The sequence below is a fragment of the Armigeres subalbatus genome, chromosome 2, assembly GCF_024139115.2.
Source record: "Armigeres subalbatus isolate Guangzhou_Male chromosome 2, GZ_Asu_2, whole genome shotgun sequence".
NCBI lineage: Eukaryota > Metazoa > Arthropoda > Insecta > Diptera > Culicidae > Armigeres > Armigeres subalbatus.
The window spans coordinates 35,942,681-35,965,850 of record NC_085140.1 but is presented as its reverse complement, the minus strand read 5'-3'; the positions used below and the strand labels follow the sequence as shown (position 1 = coordinate 35,965,850).

At 40.4% G+C, this 23,170-nt stretch overlaps 1 protein-coding gene across 2 annotated transcripts in view; it reads left to right on the top strand.

The window, feature by feature from the left end:
- LOC134218449 (protein fem-1 homolog B-like) overlaps window positions 1-22,850 on the top strand; it is a 33,373-nt gene extending 10,523 nt beyond the window's left edge. The window contains exons 2-6 of one of the 2 annotated variants that reach the window (XM_062697449.1): window positions 10,870-11,609; window positions 20,918-21,613; window positions 21,679-21,781; window positions 21,853-21,988; window positions 22,169-22,850. In XM_062697449.1, the coding sequence (XP_062553433.1) occupies window positions 10,870-11,609; window positions 20,918-21,613; window positions 21,679-21,781; window positions 21,853-21,988; window positions 22,169-22,326 (1,833 nt within the window). In that variant the 3' untranslated portion in view covers window positions 22,327-22,850. Of the gene's footprint in view, window positions 1-10,869; window positions 11,610-20,917; window positions 21,614-21,678; window positions 21,782-21,846; window positions 21,989-22,168 lie in introns of both variants that reach the window. The other variant, XM_062697448.1, reaches the window with a different exon arrangement.
- The last annotated feature ends 320 nt before the right edge of the window (window positions 22,851-23,170 follow it).

Here is a 23,170-nt window from a genome sequence, read left to right as displayed (position 1 = left end):
GACGTTAGCGTGTCCGTAACGTTGATGGTATTTGTGGATGAGCAAATTGGTGACGTGATATTCTCGGGGGACTATCACCGGATTTTGAAAATCCGTAGAATAAAAGACCGAAACTTCGTTAATACGACTACGCATTCGCAGCACATCTCTTTCATCTAAAAATGGTGACAGATTTCCAATGGAACTGCTCTTTTTGAGGGACTTACATTCGTTTTCAAGTTCGACGTTGTTACGCAGAATGTAAATCTCTTGGGAATATTCTGCGTATTGAATACTCGCCACGCACTTGCTGCTGCTGCGTAATCTTTCTGCTCCAATACTGCCACCCTGCATCCGGTTACTACTCGGTGCGAAGTTCGGCAACGATGAACGAAGTGGTGCAGATAGCTAAGGCTCTTCACAAGATCCTCCCAACGAGAGAACTTTGTAAAATCGAAAACCGAATCACAAACTTCTCGTGATGTTGAACTGATTTAATATCCTCTAGATCACTGTAAACTTAGTCGGTTGGCGTGGCCACTCGTTCACTCGTTCTCCGGTCGATGTAGAAATGCTGGTCCCGAAAACCATGGACTTTCCGGGTCAAAACAAGGGCCGTTTCCCCATTTGGTACCCTTGTCGGCAATGTTTAAGGGTTTAAGTTCGTTGGGACGTAGTGCCATTAGTCGACACTTGTTTCCTTGTATCTCAGCAACCCGGAAAGCTACGAATTACCTGAACTTCCGAAGATCCGCTCTCAACCAAGCGAGAGCTGTTGTTGAGTCAGTCCACAGGTAGCGTTTCTGGATTGGTATTGAACACACCTAATTTTTTTTTACCGGGATCTCAGCAAAATGTTGAACTTTTACCGAGAATCGCACAGCCGTGCCCCAGCAAACATGTTTTTTGCTGAGATTTCTGTCAAAATTTCTGATAATCAGCAAATAATTGGCCGAAAATCAGCTGACAAACGCTATTTTTGCCGGAATATCAGTTATTTATTTTTCTGGCGCACGGCTGTGCGGATTTTTGCCGAGCTGCAGAAATAAAAACTGATTGTGAATGATTCTCCTGGATGCTCCTTAGGGTCTGTCTCATTTGGAGAATTAAACTTAAAAGTGACAGTTCGAAAATTAAAAAATCACCCCGTTATAAGAATGGCTGGTGCTACCCAGCAATTCCAATAGGACATCGATGGAATATGATTCGATATCTGTCAAAAGTAATCTTGCTCTGCCAGCAGGGTTATTCGATAATTATTGAAATGTCACTTTTAAGTTTAATTTCAGTTTAATTATCCAATTGAGACAGACCCTTAGTAGTCTTACTTCAAGCACTCCGACGCATAGCTCGCTGTGTGGAACTGATTGAGGTTTTAGCGGTGTAGTTTTTGTCTTTGCCGATACTAGAGCGCAACGCGGTGATCCGTAGTCGAAAATCCGGAAATATGCTCAGTGCAATACGCCATGAGGCTGGCATCGACGAAAACGTGGAGATCTAGAGAGATTAAACTTAAAAGTGACAGTTCGAAAATTAGAAAAACACCCGGTCATAAGAATGGCTGGTGCTACCCAGAAATTCCAATAAGACATCGATGCAAAATGATTCGATATCTGTCAAAAGTAATCTTGCTGTGCGAGCAGGGTTATCCGATAATTATTGAAATTTCACTTTCAAGTTTAATTTCATTTTAATTCTCCAAATGAGACAGGCCCTAAAACACGTTCGGCAACCGTGGACTTCTCCACTGAAAAGAATTTTGCTGTCTCGTTGACGTCGGTCCCAACCTCCTCAGAATTTGACTGCCAGTTGCGAATCTCGAAGGCAGCCTTGTCGAAGATCCAGCGCACTTCTCCTACTAGCCGCACAATTTCTTCCACCGTATCTCTGCTGTCCAGAAAATCATCTACGTAAGTACAGTTGATAATCGCTGACGCTGCTTCTGGATACGTTCCCTCAAACTCTTTGGCATGGGTGTTTTTCACATGTTGTGCCAAGCACGGAGAACAAGACGCCCCGAATATAACAACGTCCATGACGTATACTGTAGGCCTTTGCTGAGGGTAGGATCGAAACAGAAACCTTTGAGCTTATTGATCACTTTGTTTCACTAGCAATTGGTTAAACATTTTCCGGACATCACCAACTGGTACGTACTGCCGTTGCCTGAAACCGCAGATGACTTTCAGCAGTGGAGTCAAAAGATCTGGTCCCACAAGCAACATAGAATTAAGCGAAACATCTACACGTGCTGCTGCGTCCCAAACTATGCGAAATTTTTCGGGTTTGCGAGAACCCTCGGACGATTCCCAAGGGAAGATATCAGACACGACATGGATCAGAATGCCGCAGTTCTATTTCGGAAGCGATATGAGCATAACCGCGCTTCAGATACTCGTTAATCTGCTCTACCACCTTTATTTTTAATGCAGGATCCTTGGCAAATTTTTTCTTCAAACAAATTAAGCGACGCTCATCCATTTTGTAACTACAAGGAAACTTGGAGTTGTCACTCTTCCACAGAAGTCCACATTCAAACCTCCCCGACTCCGTATGCTTGGGAGTTTGTTCCAAAATATGCCTAGCACGTTGAACTTCGGATGACTCTAAAAGTGGAATAGGATTCACTCCGATCGACTATAAAGCAAAGTATGTACCATTTAAATTTTTAACATTCTCTAGATCAGCGGTTCTCAACGTTTCTCTTGAGAGGTACGTACCCCTTTGAACATTTACATTCATTGAGGTACCCTCTATTTTTTCGCTGTAAATGAGAATAAGCATTACTCATGAGAAATATGAAAAACTGACCTGAAAATTCAATCATTATTTATTTATTGACAATTATCGGTGAGCTCAAAGTAAAGAGGGAGCGCAACTGTCTTGGTAAGGGCGATGACATACTCACGCGTTTGCGAACGCGAACGCTTCCGAGACAAAAGAATTTCTCTTTCTAATATTCTGCTTTACGTGTGCTTGGACGCGCACGATCTCTGTGTTTAGATGTTGTACTCATCGATAAATGCCAATAAATCAATAATGATTGAGTCATGTAGGGTGATCAAAAAACTTTCCCAATCCACAAAATTGCCAAAAAATTTTTTTGTCTGCAAGATAATTTTATACATAAAGTTTCCTATAAAACTTTGAGGGCTTTATAGTCTTTGAAACCTCCTGACCTTGAGGCTTCTCTTCCTTTTGGAGCTTCCGAGCTTCTTGAAATGAGTTTTCCGAGCTTCTTGAAAGTAGGCTGCCGAATTTCTTAAAAGGAGGCTTTTTGGAAGAAGTCTACCGAGCCTGTAGAAAGGAGGCTTCCGAGCCTCTTGAAAGGAAGCTTCCAAGCCTCATCTTCCGAGGTTTCCGAGCCTCTTGAAAGGAAGCTTCCAAGCCTCATCCTCCAAGGTTTCCGAGCCTCTTGAAAGGAAGCTTCCAAGCCTATTCAAAGGAGGCTTCCAAGACTCTTGGAAGGGCACTTCTGAGCCTGTTGAAAGGAGGCTTCGGATCCTCTCGAAAGACAGATTACGAGCTGCTTAGAAGTAGGCTTCCGAGATGCTTATAAGGAGGCTTCCAAGCCCTTTGCAACTTTTTCGGAAAAGCCTTCATGTCTCTAATATGGAGGCTTCCGAACCTTTAGATTCTAGATTTTAGTCAATCCACGTTTTGTCCTTTTGATATTTTGTCCCACAGCCCTTCATTTATTGTTCTGGTTGTGGTGTCCTACTCATCAATAGGTAATATTGTCGGCGTAGCACCAACTTAGAATTCGGAAGTCGGGACTTCCGAACCGAGCTTTCTTCCGAAGTTTTATCTGTCAAACTAATTGATGCGTTGTTTAGCGCATCTTTGGGCGAATCCAGCGCTACTTCCGAAGTTGGGAAAGTTGCCTGTATCTGGAGAAAAATCCAACTTCGGTATAAAAGGCGGTATAACTTTGTTCCGGATAGACAATATTGGTAGAATCATGTTCAAATCTCACTCACCGAAGCCTCATGCGCGAGCTGACTCGCCGAAAAATGATTTCACTCCAAAAAGTGTCGAAGCGTATTTTATGTTTATTAGAGTGGCCCAGCCTTGCATGGGGAGAAACAAAGTTTCCGAATTCTTCGGGGCACCGCCAGCACTGTGTCTTTTAATGAGAAAATCAATCTCTGAAAATTTAAACTCAATCTCTTGTTGCATAAGTTTAGTAAATTGGTTCGGTATACCCGAATGAGCTCAGAATTGCATTAAAAGCAGTTGATATGTTAAATATCAATTCCATAGAACATTTTATGATGATTGAATAAATTCGTGAAGGACAAACACAATGCTCACACGAAGATCAAGCTTCTAGTGACGAGCATCAAGTCCGCCGTTAAAGCAGTTGAACACGAATAGATCGCGCCGAAAAAGAGAGCCGACGCAGCTGAAATGGTACTGAAAGGAGCTGCGGAGCATACAGCAGTTGAGACACAGCAGGCACCTAAAAGTCCCCGAATCAATCGCACGGAAAAGCGAGGAAGGGACTCGACTTTGCCAGCATGCTGAAGAAACGCGTCAAGGATGGTGACTTACAGACCGTGGAAAGCCAGCGGGAGAAGAGGAGGAGAATGTGAAAAGAGGAAGGAACAAAAGAAAAAGAAAAACGTCGTTCTCCTCGGGAGAGAGTTAAAGGTGAGGCTCTGATCGTAAAAGCGAGCGATAAAATGTACGCAGCGATCCTGAAGAAGGTGAGAGAGGACCCGGAGCCAAAAGACTTGGGTGAGAAAGTGGTGCGAGCTGGGTGTACCCGGAAGGGGGAGTTGCTGTTCGAGCTGAAGAAGGATCGATCCCACGATCAAGAGCTCGGCCTTCCGAGAGCTCATTGCTAATTTACTGGGAAGTAACGGTAACGTAAAAGCTCTAACGCAGGAAGCAGTGGTCGAGTGTAGAGACCTGGACGAGATCACGACGGAAGACGAACTGAGGGATGCACTGGCCTCACAATGCAAGCTGGGGGAAGTGCAAATGACGATTCGACTGAGGAGAGCGTACGGTGGCACACAAGTAGCAGCGACACGACTACCAACAGAGGCTGCCAACAACATGGTGGAGGCGCGCAAGCTAAAAGTAGGATATACCCGTTGAGATTCGTCCCACGACTCACCAAACAGATGGAGCGATGCTTTAAATGCATGGCCATTATTGGCATTACATCCCCATACTGAGACAGAGCCGCCTCGCAGCTTAGTGTTCATTAAGCACTTCCACAGTTATTAACTGCGAGGTTTCTAAGCCAGGTTATCATTTTTGCATTCGTATATCATGAGGCTGGCACGATGATACTTTTATGCCCAGGGAAGTCGAGACAATTTCTAATCCAAAAATTGCCTAGACCGGCACCGGGAATCAAACCCAGCCATCCTCAGCATGGTCTTGCTTTGTGGCCGCGCGTCTTACCGCACGGCTAAGGAGGGCCCAATGGGATTAATGGAGATTATAAAAATTAAATCTCAATCATTGCGACACCGCACAGCAACTGTTGTGGCAGTCGACAACAGAAGCAATGTGGGACGTGGCAATTATTGCTGAACCGTATCGAAATCCTTCTAGCAACGGCAACTGGGTGGCGGATTCATCTGGGATTGCGGCTATCCAAGGATCTTTTTTATCGAAGCAGTTCGAGCAGACAGCGGCGCTACAAATCTCGATGCAGATGAGCTAACATAAACTCTTGCGAGGGCATGCGATGCGACGATGCCAAGGAGACTGGAGCCAAGGAAAAGCCGGTGGCTAAATTACTGCTGGAACGAAACACTTGCTAGTCTTCCTGCTGCGTGCCTCAGAGCCAGAAGACGCTTCCAGAGAACAAGGTCAGAAACAGTCAGAGAGAAGCGTAAGTTAATCTTCCGTAAAGATAGATCGACCTTCAAGCGGGAGATTAAAGTCAGCCAATCCAACTGCTTCAAGGAGTTGTGCCGGGAAGCTGACGCTGATCCTTGGGACAACGCTTATCGGGTCGTAACAGCGAGGATCAGGGGTCCAGCGACGCCATCGGAAATGTGTCCGGACAAGCTGAAGATCATCGTTGACGGTCTCTTCCTGCAGCATGATTCTACGATGTGGCCGCCTACACCGTACGCAGATGAAGACGAAGTAACCATTGCAGGTACTCATGTCTCCAACGACGAGCTGTCATCAGTGGCGAAAGGTCTGAAGATGAAGAAAGCTCCGGGTCCGAATGGAATTCCAAACGTGGGTCTGAAAAACTGAGATACTGGCGTTTCCAGATTGGTTCAGGATGGTGCTGCAGAAATGCCTAGCAGATGGTAACTTTCTGGATATGTTGAAGATCCAGAAACTAGTGCTGCTGCCGAAACCAGGGAACCCGCTGGGGAATCCAGCATCGTATAGGTCCATATGCCTGCTGGATACAGTGGGGAAGCTTCTGGAAAGGATTATCCTTAATCGGCTGACGCAATTCACGGAAGGCGAGACCGACTTATCGGAAAAGCAGTTCGGATTCCGAAAAGGTAGATCGACGGTGGATGCAATCAGGACGATCATTGAAGTTTCAGAGAGAGCGGCAAAAAAAAAGAGGCTCGGCAATCGATTCTGCGCTGTAGTAACGATTGCCACCTGGGAGGCCATCGCTGCAGCGCTGCACGGTATGCAGGTTCCTGACCACTTGTGTAGAATCCTTAAGATTTGCTTCCAGAACCGGATTCTGGTTTATGAAACGAATTCGGGGCAGAAGTCGATTAGGGTTACGGCGGGTGTTCCGCAAGGTTCCATACTAGGCTCGACGCTGTGGAACATTATGTACAACGGAGTTCTAAAACTGAAGTTGCCCAAAGGCGTGAAGATCTTCGGATTTGCGGACGATGTCGTCCTTACGATAACCGGAGAGTCGTTGAAAGAAGTAGAAATGCTGGTGGTGGAAACGACCGACGCAGTTGAAAACTTGTTGAATGGAGTCAAGCTGCAGCTTGCTCACCACAAAACAGAACTGATGCTGGTTAGCAACTGCCGAGAGTAGAGCTTAAAATATTCATCTTCATGAAGCAACTTCAGTCCGAATTTTTACAAACATCGCATGATTATTCAAAACATAGAATGACATAGTCAGACGACTACTCCACCAACCAATTCATTCAACTCAATTCAATTTTGTGTAGGACTGTCACTGAGTGTGCCTACTATGTGCAGAAAAAAAAACATAATTGACATTGTTTATATTGATGTTTACCGTCGAAAGTGCCTCGCGGATGAAAATTGGATTCAGTTCTATGTGATAAATTACTTTACTCTTTTAAAACGCGTTCAGATTTCAGATAATTCATCAATTTGTAGAATGTGCATAAATAACAATGACTAATATTCAATTCAATATTGACAGACCAGAGCCAACTTGGAATGTGTCTGGAAGTGAGCTGAAAAGTGAAGAAAGGTGGACTTCACCAAAAAAAAAAAATCGATTATTTTACACTCTGGCCAAGAGCTTTGAGGCATCCAGGAGTGGTGATCGACGACCGGTTGAATTTCAACACCCATGTGGACTATTCCTGTGAAAAGGCGGCTCAAATGCGCCGTGTGCACGCAGCTTTGAAAAGACGTTACGTGGACCTGGTCTCGGACATGGTAGAAATATTGGAGCGTAAGTGAAAAAAAAACGAAGATTGAATTCTCAAGAAAGTTGATTAGACACTAAAAACCCAGATTAATAAACCTAGTGGTGATGATGCCTTTCTCGATTCAATAGTTTGGATTCGGTTTTTGTGTAGGACAATTAGGACAAAAACTAGAATAATAAGATGTTAAAATTTAGCAAAGAATTATTTCTATTGCCTACTTCCAATGATTGTAACTTTACAAATTAGTACTTCCTCCTAAGGCTTGAGGGTTTCTTGCTAGACCCGATTTTACAGAATTAAACAATCCTCATCTTGTTTTGGCGTTGCCGTCAGAGCTAACGCGAATTCAAATTCTAAGTATGCAAGACTTTAAACACATCTAATACCCACGTAGGTACCACTACTAAGAGTTGAGTCATTTCAATTTTATTTCTACAAGCAAAGTATTACGCAGAATCGAATACTTCGCTTTATTTTGTTCTCAATAAAGAATCGCTTTTCCTTGTCCGTAATGTAGATTCACCCACGAATCGTGGAAAACGTAGAAACCAGCCGGACTGCGATCAAAGTCCATTAATAATGACAATACAGCGCAGTACGGTAATTAAGTGTCTGGCGGTTGACTTCTGTGACTATATTCCTATTTAACACACAGCTCACAATCATAATACTGCAAAGTATAGAAACCCTTTCCCGGATGTTTATTTCGCGTTTTTGCTACGGCGAAAAATTACATCCGGGGCATGACTTTCACACTCGTGCGCTTGTGGGTATGGTGTGGAAATCACTATTTTCTTCGAAGGCAAATGCGTAATATAGCAACACAAAGACTACATCCATTGAACATTCTCATGATCGATCAAAGGGTAAAAACTGTACATTATCGTCTTCGAAGTTAAATGACGATAAGTCCGACCAGGAAAATAATTGCCCGTGGAGTTACGCAGTGTATTGAAGGGCCTATTTCTGCGAATCGAAGAAACGTGCACACTTGAATGATCTCTTTCTCCACAACAAAGATCCAGATGGATCTATTTTAAGAAAACAGATTCTAAAAATAGTGGGCATATACCTAATGTTCATTAAAATTCGTCTGGCAATGAGTGATAAATGCCAGCTGATCTCGATTACTCTAAACATTTGTAACATGCGTTTCTCGACTTGCTTAAACGGATAAAATCGCATTTTGGATGTGGCGTTTGAGTTATGATGATACATACCTAGGGGAACGGTTCGCCACTTCATCTCATAGCTCCTATTTCCATCCCATCAAAAACAAAGAAATGGAAAGGAATTTAGTTTGTTTATTATTTTTGTGATTTTTTTCAGCAGTGAGCACGCATGTTGACAAAAAGAAGCGACGAATTCGGTGCCGTATTTCTTTGTTTAGCGATTAGATGGATATATGTACAGTGAGATTGAGATCGGAACAGTTCCTATATCTAAATAATTTATGCGGTCATTGATTACTTGAAATGTGATGAATTAATCTTAAACCGTCTAAGACGGTTTAATACATTCCACTAAAAGAGCTTAATATATTTTTCTGAATTAATCTTGTTTAAACTACGATTAAAGTTAGCTTTTAGTATTTTTGATTATCATTGCAACATATTCCGGTTTATAGTTTACGGCACGTATTTTCGTCACTAAAGTTACTTTGTTTGTACATTAGGGTGGTTCAAAAAACGCCCATCTGATTCTGTCTCATGTTCTCAGTGTCCTCTGAAAACAGCGCTTTCCTATTCAGTACAGGTGATAAGAAAATCTACATAGTTAAAAGAAATACTCAAGAGATTTAACTTCAAGAAAACCGCATATTAATTAATCGCTCCAATAATTAGTAATCGAATTTAAACAATTTCGTAATTTTCTGGAACTAATTACGTAACTACTCATCAGGCAACATTGCTGCTCCTGGCGCGAAAGATACCAAAGACAAATTCAGGCTACAATGTTGCACTGCACGTTTCAGAGATGTCCTTAGAGAAGTTTGATCATGACTAAAGATTCGCATCCCGTATGAAAAACGATCACTAATTATTGGAGCGATTAATCAAGATGCGTTTTCGTTGAGTGAAAGCTCTTAAGTATTTCTTTAGCTCTGTAGATTTACTTTTCACATGCGCTTAATAAGGAAGCACTGTAATCAGTATTATCAGGACACTCAGAACATAAGACAGGATCAAATGAGATCTTCTTGCCTACTTTATTTACCTATCTTTTTGTGCTTTAATAATCACAAATTATTATCGAATGAATATCATTTAATTCCCTATTTTCTGGTATGATTTAGGAAAATCAGAAAATTTAAAAGAGGAACTCTAATTGTTAACTGAATAGCGGAGATTGTGAGCAAAATAGTCAATAATGAAATGTATGTCATTAATATTATTACGATTATAAGTATTTGGGATATCAAATGTCGTGAGCAATGCGGTCAATAACTCAGAAATCTCTCTGTTTGTGTCCCACTTTTAAAAGTAGGCAATCGACCTTCTGTCTGCTGATGGTGACAGTACTGCGGATTGCGCTGCGATTCTCAAACTGGTATTCACTACCCCGGTAGTGAAACAAAAACAAAATCGATCCGAAACGAGGAAGCAGTGGGCTAATTATGGCGCTTTAAATAAATAGTCAAACTTTTACTGCGTATTACAACCGAATTGTGCAAAAAATTGAAACACATGCTGGTGCAGGCGTGCTTTAAAATTGGGTGCACCGTTGCTCTTGTATTTTTGTTGGGCTATAATAATAATGAAATGAATTGCAATTATTGTTCCATCATAATATAAAATATGGTAAACTTTTTTAAGGCCAAACAGCGTTATGCTAAACGACAATAAAATACATAACGTTTATGTCAAACTTGGTGAAACTTGTCGTAAAAACTGATTTTAATTACCGGTCCAGTGCTTTACGACATGCAGCACATTTGTTTCGAAGCTAATGTCCGTAGGAATTACAAATATTCCATCTTTCCTTGACTCTGGTATTATTGCGTATTTGTCATCATCATTCGAGTCCGATGACACTGTCGCTCTACTAGTGTAATAATTTTCGCCGTCTCCGCGATTGGCCACGTTTCCCAGCCGAAACGGCTTCAAGATGCACTTGAGTCGGTCGCACCCCACGCGATTTCCATTCTCACGCATATTACTCATCCCAGTTTTAAAACAAAATCGTATCCGTCTCATGTTTTATTTTACAATTTTGAGCTTGCTAATACTTAGGAATTTTCATCTTCACTCCGTCCCAAGTGATGACTAATACGTGTACCTTTTATGTTTCATTTTAGGAAATTTCCGAGGAAGAGAGCCAACTGTACACTCCGCTGATCGTGGCTGCCCTAAATGGCCACTACGATGTGGTCCACATCCTTTTGACCCAGGTGAAACCCAACATGGAAAAAGAGGGCCGTGTTAAGTTCGATGGCCATTTGATCGAAGGTGCTTCGGCGCTGTGGGTTGCCTCTGGGGCAGGGCACCTGAACATTGTCAAACTGCTTATCGAACATGGAGCAGATGTGAACCACCACACGAAAAATCTGTCCACTCCAGTAAGGGCGGCCTGCTTCGATGGACGGTTGGACGTCATCCGGTATCTGGTGGACCACAATGCGGACATTAATTTGCCAAACATTTATAACAATACTTGCTTGATGATCACCGCGTACAAGGGTCATGCCGAAGTGGTGGAGTTCCTGTTGGAGAACGATGCAATGCTGAATGAACAGGCCAACTGTGGGGCTACTGCGCTGCATTATGCAGCAGAATGCGGCCACCTGGACGTATGTACAGTGCTACTGGATTACGGTGCAGTACTCAAGAAGAATGAGTACGGAATGACGGCTGTGATTTGTGCCTCGGAGAGGACACGGGAACCTGTGGTACAGTTGTTTGTGAATAAATCGGGCCTGCTAACCCGCGAAGAGCAGATTGACGCTTTGGAACTGATTGGTGCTTCGTTTGCGAATGATAAGGACAATTACAGCTTGGTGAAAGCGTTCCATTATTTGATTTCGGCGATGGAGTTAAGGTGAGTTAATAATAAATTTTTAAAATCATTGGTATCTTACCTAACGGTAGTGATGCCTTTCTCGTGCATTATTAAAAAAATGGTATTTTGATCATAACTTCTGAGACCATGGCCTGATTTAGCCCATTTTCGATAGAAAACAATGGGACAGGATCAGGGCCGGATTTACGGTAGAGGGGCCCAGAAGCCATACAATTGTGGGGCCCAGTCAGGAAATAATGAAATATGGTAGATTCGTTTGGGTAATAAATTTAATGAAAATTCAAACAGCAGTCGTTAAATATACATCACTACCCAATTACTCAAAAAGGCTTTCTGCAACATTTTTTTCTGATGGAATAAATCAATGATATAATCGACACTTATTTCCTTTAAAACATCGTTCTCAATGTTTAATAAAGTTAAGTTGACTAACTTCTCGTTAAGTCAATGATGTCCGCAATCTATTTTTTACGAACTTCATTTTTGAAAACGATCTTTCTCCACTTGCATTAGAAACCATTAGGCTCAAGTAAATTCATAGGGCAACTTCTGAATTGGGGAAAATAGATCGCATGTTATTTTGCATTATGGACTCATAAAGAAATCTTGCTTAACTTTCCAAAGGGACCTAAGTAACATTATTTTCATGAATTAATTTCGGTACTGCAATCAAAAGCTTTCATATTGGTCTGTTGATTGCAATATTCAAATTAATTCATGAAAAAATGTTACTTAGGTTCTTTTGAAAAGTTAAGCGAGAAATATTTCTATTGGTTGTTTTTGTATGTTTTGGCTTTGTTTAGCAACAAACAACAACAGAAGGCATACCTTGAATTTTTCCTGAGGCATAGTAACCTTAGCAGTCTCAGCATGTTCTTTTCGACCTGATACGTTAAGTCGAACGTTCTTTGTTCTTGAACGGTTATTACGATAGTTATTTGCTCCAGACATCGATTTTCTGTTGCTTCATATTATTCGTCATACTTTCCTCGTTTTGCTTCTACGTATTCAATCAAACTTAATATTGAGTCGAAAGCTGTTTTCAAGGCTGTAGAAGGATTTTGCAGGAACTGGCTAGTCGCATCAAACCTTTCTAGGATATCGTACCAGAACAGTGTGTAGATAGCGTTCTCGAGTAGAGATATTTTATTGTAAAGGTAGAAAGCTTCATTTTTCACCAAATCTTTTTCTTCTACGTTCTCTGCGATTGTTTGTAGAATGTTCTTGATAATCGTATAGCAAAACTTTTATTTATGTTGACGTGATACCGTGTACGCACCCAACTTTGCGCAGCTCCTAACTTTGCGCATTTTGCGATAATTTTTGTAATAGAATGCGTTTAAATGGAATTTCGAAATATAATTATTACTTGTCAGCACAATATACATGTTAACATAACAGTGCATGCATTTTTTCGCTGTTAAATGACATATTTTTCATTTTAATAGTCGAAACTTGTACTGAAAACAGTGAAAATGACCAAAATGGCGTGTTCTTAGCACAAATAACAAGTGACGATTTACCCGAAAAACTGTATTTTTTGTAAATTTTTACAATCGCTGACAACTGATTACACATGGACCCAATAATTATAATATTGTAGATGCCATCTCATGAGAATTTAGTTAGTTATTTACATTTTTCTTTAAAATATATGATGCGCAATGTTAGGAACAATTTTTCAATACAGTGTACCTAATTTTGCGCACAACTCGTATTTCTTCGATATTTTCAACATTTATTATATACCTCGTCGGAATAGGGTTTACGCAAAAGTACTTTTGTTAGCTGTGGCCAATGTACATAAATGAGGCTGTACATACACCAACAGACGTGAAAACATACTAAGTATGTCTAATCATAAGAAAATAATGCCGGGCATCCTCATATTCTCAAATATGCTCAAATATGCCTGCAAATGGAATGAACATAAATTGTAATAGTAGTTTTAGCTGAAAAAAAAAATTTGGACGAAAAATTGTATGATAGACGCTTGCTTCGTGTTAGAAATTTTCCAAGTTATGTGCGCAAAGTTAGGCATATAATAAGGGGTCTGCTTTGAAGTTCAATTTACTATTTATTTTAAATTTTTGTACCAAATTTAGTTCTCAAACAATAATATAATAATAATACTACAGCATGGAAACTATTTCAGGCAGATAGCTACTTTCTGTAAGTTGTACAAGTTGATTCAATTTTGCATTTCCTTAACTGCGCAAAGTATGGTGCGTGCACGGTACTGATAGAAGCCCCGACGAGTCATCTGCACTTCCACGAGAAATCACTGGGATGTTGGATATATGGAGTAGGGAGTGAAGTTTGATTTAAAACAAAAACAATCGAACGAACGCTTATTATGGGATCAGTACAAAAGGCCGAATCACAAAAGGCCGAACCACAGAAGGCCGAATCACAAAAGGCCGAAAATGTTCTAGCATACCACAAAAGGCCGAAAACCCAGAAGGCCGAACCACAAAAGGCCGAATGATACAAAAGGCCGAATCTCAAAAGGCCGAATAACACAAAAGGCCGAATCATTACAAAAGTGTCAATCTATCAATTAAGAGAACTTGGAATATTCACAAATTTACGTTTACTTATGCTGCCCCATTAAGAAAAACTTGTCCACGTGTTTTGCAACTACTAGCAGCGATCTAATCAATCTTATTCAGTTGAGGTATTTAACGTCAGTTCAACGTCGAAGCTCTATTTTTTAATTGTAAGAAGTTGCATGAAGGTGTTTACAGAGTCAATTTGATTCCTTATATATTGCATAATAGATCAATCTTCATTGCAGTAATAAAAGCATGAACACACGTATAAATATTATTACTTTAAAGTAACGGAGTAATCCAAGAGCTCTCTTTTTTCTTCCTTTGCTGACGTAGTAATCATTATCAGTAGTATTGGGAAAAGTTAAATTCCCAAATCTAATGCAAGAGCCCGAGTTAAATTCCACCGGATTCATGGCTCACAGAATCGAATTGCCGATTTGCACCAATGTAGGAGTTGTGCGCTTCATGATGCTTGGTTGTGCATTGTGCTAATGATGCGCACTACTCATGATCTAATTGCGACATCAGAAGCTAAACGAAATAGCCTTTTTCAATTATTATGCTTTTGACCAAAAGCTGTATAACCTGCGGTAACGCGGTGTTCCTCAATGCATATCATTTTCTCCCAATTTAAGAGAAACTTACTTCACAAGACTTCACTGAGAAATCACAAAATAATTCGAATATTCTAAATTATATTAAGTATTTGAATAAAAAAAAGTCTGAATAAAATCAACAGACCAACAAAGTGGACCGGAGCGAGCGCGCGCGCGCTCCGGTCCACTTTGTTGGTCTGCCGATTTTATTCGGCCTTTTGTGGTTTCGGCCTTTTGTGATTCGGCCTTATGTGATTTCGGCCTTTTGTGGTTTCGGCCTTTTGTGCATTCGGCCTTTTTTTGCTTTCGGCCTTTTGTGATTCGGCCATTCGTGATTCGGCCTTTTGTGATTCGGCCTTTCGTAGTAGACCCCTTATTATTGTAATTATCGATCGCACTACACAACTGGATGCGAACTAAATTTTCACCACCTGATTAATGCACAATGCAGAACAAAATTTCGGTAACCGGACGATCGTTTTGCTTTCCGCACAAAGCAAAACAAAATTTCGACGACCGGCCGATCGCTCTGCTTACTGGAGAATCACGACTGGACAAGAAACAAATTTACACTTTCTGATTAATTTACTCACCCGCACAATGCAGAACAAAATTTTCGGCACGAATGCGAGCGGTATTGAGGCGAAAAATACCGTGCGTCTCCATCGAACTGTTCGAGTATGTTTGAGAAACGCGCACTCGTCCTGTGACGTCACAGATTTCCGGATCTCCGGTCGCCGCTGGATGATCGGTCCATTTCGGGTCACCAGATGTGGCCCGCCGCCACTAGCGCTCCGCCGAATTTTTGAGCGGGGCTGGCTACGGGAAAAGATTTTATCCCGGTTTTTAGTTCGCGCGTCCAACCGTCCGAAAACACCGCGTCCTACCAGACCAAACCAGAAAAATAACACTCGATAACCACACGCGACAACACGACCGACTTGGTTGCTAGTTCGAGCTCAATTATGAGCAGGGTTTGAATCCAAAGGAGAATGAGAAAATCTTTCACTTATCATGTCTGTATACACTCTCGTTACACGTTGGGATATGGATACTTGGAAGTAGTGCATAACGGTGTAAATCCGGCCATATCGTCAGGCTCAGTACAACTCTGAAGCTGACAATATGCGTCCCTAACCCCGAATCCCAAGGTGTCAGGCGACCCGTGCCGATGAGATGAATGACCTAGGGAGTGAAACAATTAGCCAGATCGTTAACGGAGCCTGTGGAGGTTCCACAGAGTGAGGGCTGCTTCGGCGGCAAGCGGGTGGCAGTGGGTGGTGCACATGTGGTGCATGCGAATGGAAGTTGGGGGTATTACTCGTAATACCTCCACAGAGTGAGGGACCGAGTGTATGGGTAAGCACACAAGTAAGACTCGCATGGTACGCATGGTCGGTAGTGTTAGAATGACTGATGTCTGGTGAGGCCTGGCAGGTGTGTCGGGGGGCAGATACCTCTGCGGCACCTCAGAAGTAGGGGACACGAAAGTCTCGCTATGACTGGCAGGAGTGTCGGGGAGTTGATGCTTCTGCTGTACCTCACAAATTAGAGACATGTAAAGGTAAGTGGTGCCACCTCGTTGCAGGATGGGGAGACCACCACACTGACCCCCTACAGGTTACCCGTAGCATCCCTTGCTGTAAATCGAGCAACATAGACAGGAGCGTGTTGGGGCACATGTGGTGCCAGTGTGTCTTTTGCAAATGTGATGCATGGGAAGTGTCGGAGAGTCGAGGCGCATACGTGCACTTGTGTACGTCATGTAGGGGGCGCAATAGTCATCCCCCGAAGTATTGCTTAATTGCGGGCCGGGGGAATTACTGGAGAGGGAGGAGTTGGTTTTAGTGGGTCGGGAGTGGTGATTCCATCCCCACACTACCTGGGTTCGCCTCCCCAGGAGTCTGGTTGCAAATTTCCATTACCTTTGTTAAAAAAAAATACGCTCTCGATAGGTAGCATACCGTGAGAGTTTTTCGGCAGTTATTACGATAATGAACTGATTCGGGGAGCAACCTCTGATAAATTCCTTTTAATAAGCCCCAATTGCGGGGGAACCGGTTCTGATGATACATTTCAACTTGTTTTACACAGCAGTGCGAAAAAAATATGGTCCCCAACATAAAATGAGCAAGAACAAAGCCCCTTGGTGGGGGCCGCATATCCGAATCAGCTTTGATCCCACGACCCCAGTACGCTAGACAGGTGCTTTTCCCTACTAAGCTACGAAGGACCTCCGTCGTCCTCCGCAGCTTATTCCCAGCATCGGGCCACCAGACACAATTGGATTCACGATGAGATGGGCAACGACAACAATAATGGCAACGGAAATCTTAAAATAGATTCTGTTTGGATTCTGCAAAGCAGAATACCACTGTAGATCTCGGCACAGTAGCGGTTAAGTAACACAGAGTGCCTAAACAAATAAATAAAGGAATAAAAAAAGCGTATTTTCATGTTAGAATTGAATTTAAATGCGGTTCTCACGTTGAGACATATGTGGAGCATTCTCATTATATAGGATATCTGTTCCATTATTAATAACATGCTCCCATATCAATAACATTCGCAAAACTGGCAATTTAGGGTCTATCTCCTTTGGAGAATTAAACTGAAATTAAACTTAAAAGTCTAGACCAACATTTGAAAAGGGCGTAACAGCCAAAATTTATTCCTTCTGATTCTTCGTCTACATACAAAGCTATATATGTAGACGAAGAATCAGAAGAAATAAATTTTGGCTGTTACGCCCTTTTCAAATGTTGGTCTACAAGTGACATTTCGATAATTATCTAATAACCCTGCTCGCAGAGCAAGATTACTTTTGACAGATATCGAATCATTTTCCATCGTGCTGGGTATACCCTAGCAACCCTATAACCAGAGACCGGCGCACAATGGTTCGAGAGCAGCCAAAACCTCAAAAATCGAAATTCGTGTTTCCGTCGGAATTATATTTTTCTCATTTTATAGAATACTTACGTGATTCAAATTCAAAATTTGAAGTAGTTTTGTTGAGTTTTAACTTTGTTACATCATTTTGAATTCAACATGAATGCTGATTTTCGAATGAAAACGCTGTTTGACAACGCGTTTAGATCAGCATCGCACGGCATCAACTACATCGCTAACCCCAATATTATTTCAAGACTGCATTGTCAGGGTCTTAAATAATATGTCTATGTTAAATATAGGTGACAGAACTCAACTTGAGTTAACTTTAAATACAAAATAAATTAAAATACTCACATTTTTCAGATTGAAGTTGTCCAAAAGTATAGGCGCCGATGAGTGCCCGCAATAATTATATGCTCATTACAAAGCTTAAAGCTTAAAGCTTTCTATAATCACTATTTTGTTTTGCGAAAAGTTGCGATGAGCTGCTTTTTTAACCGTTTAGTTCGAAATGTACATAGTATTTTTGGCCTATTTCTAACTAAAACCTTACAAATGCGCATTTTTTGTTCCCAAGAACCTTAAAAATGCCTTTTTTAAATTATTTGATTGAAGTTGAAACGTTTGATATAATTATATAACATTTAAAACATGTGTAATGAAAGCGATAATTCAATGACGGTATCATTTGTATACTTTTATTTGAATATTTTTATTGCTGTAAATGAAATTATTGAGTAGTTTCCTTCCCAAACAGCTAGAAGATACAACACACAAAATTTCTTACTTCCAAAACTTTCTCCTGACATTTGCGAATCTACGAATTTTAAAATTCTTTCAAATGAATTTTATTGTCTGAATTTTGTTTATGTCTAATAATCCGAATTACGTAATCATGCTGAAAACTTTTCTAAAGCAGAAAATGAAATGAAAATTCTTAGTATTTTTTAGCAAATTGGCATTGTTCAATACTTTGCCATTGAAGTGATTCTACATATCAAGAGATTCAAGTTTAAATGTTTGAGCTGTAACACACTCTTCTTGGCAGCAATAGAGAATATTTGCGCTGAGCAATAGAGAATGTTGGTTCTGAGATTTGAACTGAAAAGCTGATTTTTTGAGCTCATATTTGTGAAAATAGTTATTCTGCTAGTGCTCATAATTATACACACTTAAATCATTTCACAGATTTCGGTGAATTTTGCTTCAATTCACCGAAATCTCAACAGCAGATTTGTTCGGTAATTATTTCACCGATTTTCTGCGGTATTTTCCTTTGTTCAACTGTCAAAACCAGGGTTCTTATATCAGGGTTCACTCACTTCGACATTAGATGGGAGAGACTAGCGCGGGGGTGAAAAATTCATTTTCAGTGCAAAACATAAACAAACTCGGTGGCTGCCCCATATAAAAATCCAAGATGGCTGAATTATGAAATTGGCATACTGCTACACCTGTTTGTATTCACCTTGGTCAAAACTACCAAAAAATCTGTAAAATTTTTACCTAACAGTTCTGCTGTTGAGATTTCGGTGAAATTTCACAGAAATCTGCGATTTATTTTAAGTGTGTAGAAAAGACAGATACCTTGAAATGAGCAAAAAAGAAATCCTGTTTCGAATCAAGAATATAAAGAATACAAATGTAAGTATACAGTGGCAATAAAAGTTGTTCGTTTGTCATTCAAATTAATTGATTCAATTTAAATACAACATTTGCCATAATTGAGGATGTTCCGAATAAAATTATTTGTTTTGTCTTAGCACAGCATAAAATTATTTTTTTGTCTTGTCTTAGCACAGTATTCAGCAAATAAGACTTTTGATAAGAAAATTATTAATAGCTTTTTTGTGGAATATCTCCACTTGTCATAAAACGAGTTAGTACCGCTTAGTACTATCCCATTTAATTCCACCACTTGATTCAAGTGAGAGACACTGAAGACGGCCTTACTGTTAAAGTCGAAATACGGTTCTGTAAAATAACAATCAAGTGGTGGAATTAAATGGAATAGTACTAACTAGTTTTATAGCAAGTGAGATAGTCTTTGTTGCGAAACGATCTGTTTTCAAAAGGCGAATTTAGCAGTAAAATGAAAGTATTTACTACCCCAGGGATGCCAAAAACACGGCTGTATATTGCCAAAGTAGAGCTCCAACACCCATCTTTAAGTCTGTATGTGATAAAGACCATCAAAAAACCACAATACAAACATAAAACCTATTTTTAGGGACATTTTGAGGTTTTGGCCAACCTTTGTTCTGGAGCGAACCACTGTGCGGCGGAGTGAAAAACTGTCAAAATGGCAACGTATGAAAATGCATGAAATCGTTACAATGATACTGGTAGCACTTGAACTTTTTGCTTGCTTATTCTTATGGATGCAAAAAGTAAACAAGTCGAAATGGAACCGCTTATGACGGTTTGATTGGAAACAAGATGGCGTCTTCGCCGATCTCTTATTCTATTATTTCTAGTATACCCTATAGCACCAGCCATTCTTATGAAAGGGTGATTTGCTAATTTTTGAGCTGTCACTTTTAAGTTTAATTCTCCAAATGAGACAGGCCCTTATGCTTCGTTTAGACAAGGCAAGTGAATTGAGCAAGAATCGAACGCGAACTGAACGTGTAAACACCTTAATTCAATTCACTTGAACGAAAAGAAAGTTGAACATGTTCAACTTTTGGCAAATCAATTGAATTCAACTGAGTTGTTGGCTCAATTTGTGTCGTGTTTTGTTGTTATCCGCGTGCTCACTGCTGAAAAAAATCACAAAAATGAGAAACAAAACAATTTGCGCACCAATTCTTTGTTTTTGAATGGTATTGATTTGGGTACATGGTATGAATTCAAGGAGCAGTTCATAACTTTGACATGATACAACTTTTTTTGTCTTTATTAGACAGGCTTGCAGCCATGGAGCTCGCCTCTATGATAAAACTTGTCAATTAACTCAAATTGAGGGTGGCTCATATTACCCCGTATGTTCATATTGCACCTACTGCACTTACCAATACAATGCTAACTAATTTTCTTCTTCTGTCCCTTTCCTAGAAGGCGGTTGAGGGAATTTATCAGAAAAATAATAGTGATTTGAACTTTCTCCAAAAACTTTTTGAGAAAACTGGTAATTATTAACTCTATCAATTTTGAAATTCATTTTTTCCCACTCGCTTTATAATTCAAGACAAGTTTTTAAAAATTATTTTTGGGAATCGAAAAGTTTGAATGTTGCTTTAATTTAGAAAATACAGCTCCTTTTCAATATATTTTCTAGGTATGAAGATCCGGACAACGTTATTCGCAAACCGCTGCTGCCTTCCATCTCCGCCTATGAACACTGGATCGAATGCCAAACCATGCAGGACCTACAGGCAATCCGGTATAACCACAACTCACTGCACATGGAATCGCTGACCATACGGGAACGCATCCTGGGCCGACACTGCCCCGAGGTGGCCCATTCGATTGTCTTCCGTGGAGCGGTATGCGCCGATAATGGTCGGTTCGACCGCTGCGAGAGTCTCTGGCTTCACGCGATGCATTTGAAACAGCAAAACTCACTCTCGGTTCAGCGGGACTTACTGCGCTTTGCGCAGCTTTTCTCACAGATGCTCTCTATCAATGTTCCTCTGCGATTTTGCAACGTGGTCGATGTATTGACGGCGTGCGTCGATGAATTGGCGCAGAACAAAAACAAAATGATCGATCCGGGTGAAAAAGATCTGCTGGAAGTGATAGCCGAAGAGTACGAACTTAATGTGGTTACGGTACTGTATTTAATTACCATCATAACCAAGTTGATAAAACTGAAAAATGCAGATATTACGGAGGAGAATCTCAGGGACGTATATAGACTAGTTTATAAGTTAAATAATTTATCTGTGAGGCTCAGAGACGATCAGACACTGCTGCATCTTTCGGTGAACGGAGTCACTCCGGTTGACGATTTTCACACGGATGATATCTGTAGGTAAGTTGTGTGATGAAACCCAAGGTCTATTTAAGAATTCATACTACATGATTCTTCTGTTACAGATTTCCGTGTGTTGACACTGTGAAGCTGTTACTGAAGTGCGGTGCATCATTGTCCGTGATGGATGCCGATCGGAATACTCCTTTGCATACACTTTGTTCTACGGTAATTCCATTCACAAAAGCAACAATGGTGGATTTTTAAACATAAATCGTTTATCTGTTCCATAGTTGCAGACTGCCGTCATTCGAATGTCGGAAAGCGACGTGAAAACTATCGTGCAAGATTTGGTCGAGCTGTTCATCGATGCAGGTATCCACCTGGATGCGGTCAACAGCGACGGTCTGAAGGCATCACAGGTTTGCGTTCAAAGTAAGTTCAGATTAGCCCTAACATATAATCGTGCAACTAATTCGCAAAATACATTTGACTAGGGAATAATCTATAATCATTTGTTTGAAAATGGTTACTTTTTAGAATAGCATTTTGCCAAACCACCAATAATTCAACTATTTTTATGTTTATATATCACTGTTTCACTTTCTCCAACAGGCTCTGTAGCTACATTCATCAAGGCCTACGAAACACGTGCAATCAATCTGAAATGTTTGGCCGCCCGTTGCATAGCGTTGCATCGGGTAGCGTACAAGGAGGCAATTCCTCGACAGTTGGAGACATTCGTGCAGCTGCATTGCTCGGAAAAATTTTAAACTCTCTAAGCCTTTTACCGTGTCTTCCAAACATAACCTTGACAAGAAATTTATTAAACTATAATAGACACATTCTTTATTGTCACGTCATAATTTCTGATTTTTATTTGATGAATAATATTTTCAAAAAAGGAGGCTTATGAAATTAGCTGAAAGTGACATAATATGTATGTACGTATTAATAGAAATTATACTCAAAAGGACATTTTTATGTCAGACGTTACCCGTCTTTGGAGAATGTGTCCACCATTAATTTAGTTCACAAATGAAGGAAACAAAAAAGCAATTTATTCTAAAACCCTTCCTTTGATTAGCTATACTCAAAGTCAATGATTGTGATCAAAATAGAATTGCATATAACAAATGTTTGGCTGTAAGAGTGAGGACATGAGTCGTAAAATGAGCGAACAATCTCGTTTTCAAAGAACTTTGATATTATTTTGTAAGATGGACAAGCTCACTATTCATTTTTTGTTGTGGTGAAAAATCGAATTTTCTTCTAGAAAACAGGTAAAACAGAAATATTCGAGTGAGTTTTTTTGTTATCCGAAACATCCCTAAATATGATACACGGTAAAGCATGTTTGGCTAACATTGATGCATCCAACGCATGTATTGTATATACTTGCGAATTCGCCACCTCCTCGGGGTAAGACGAGCTAGGCCCATAAAATATTTGAAAAAATGTTTTGAACTTAATAAAACATAAGGTAAAAAAATAAACTCCGATATTTACTCTCTCCTCTCAAATAATACTTACAATTAAATTAAATTTAGTACCCGTATAAAACTAATTTACAGATTAAAAAAGTTTGAATGAGCGCCATTGAAGCAAATTATTTTA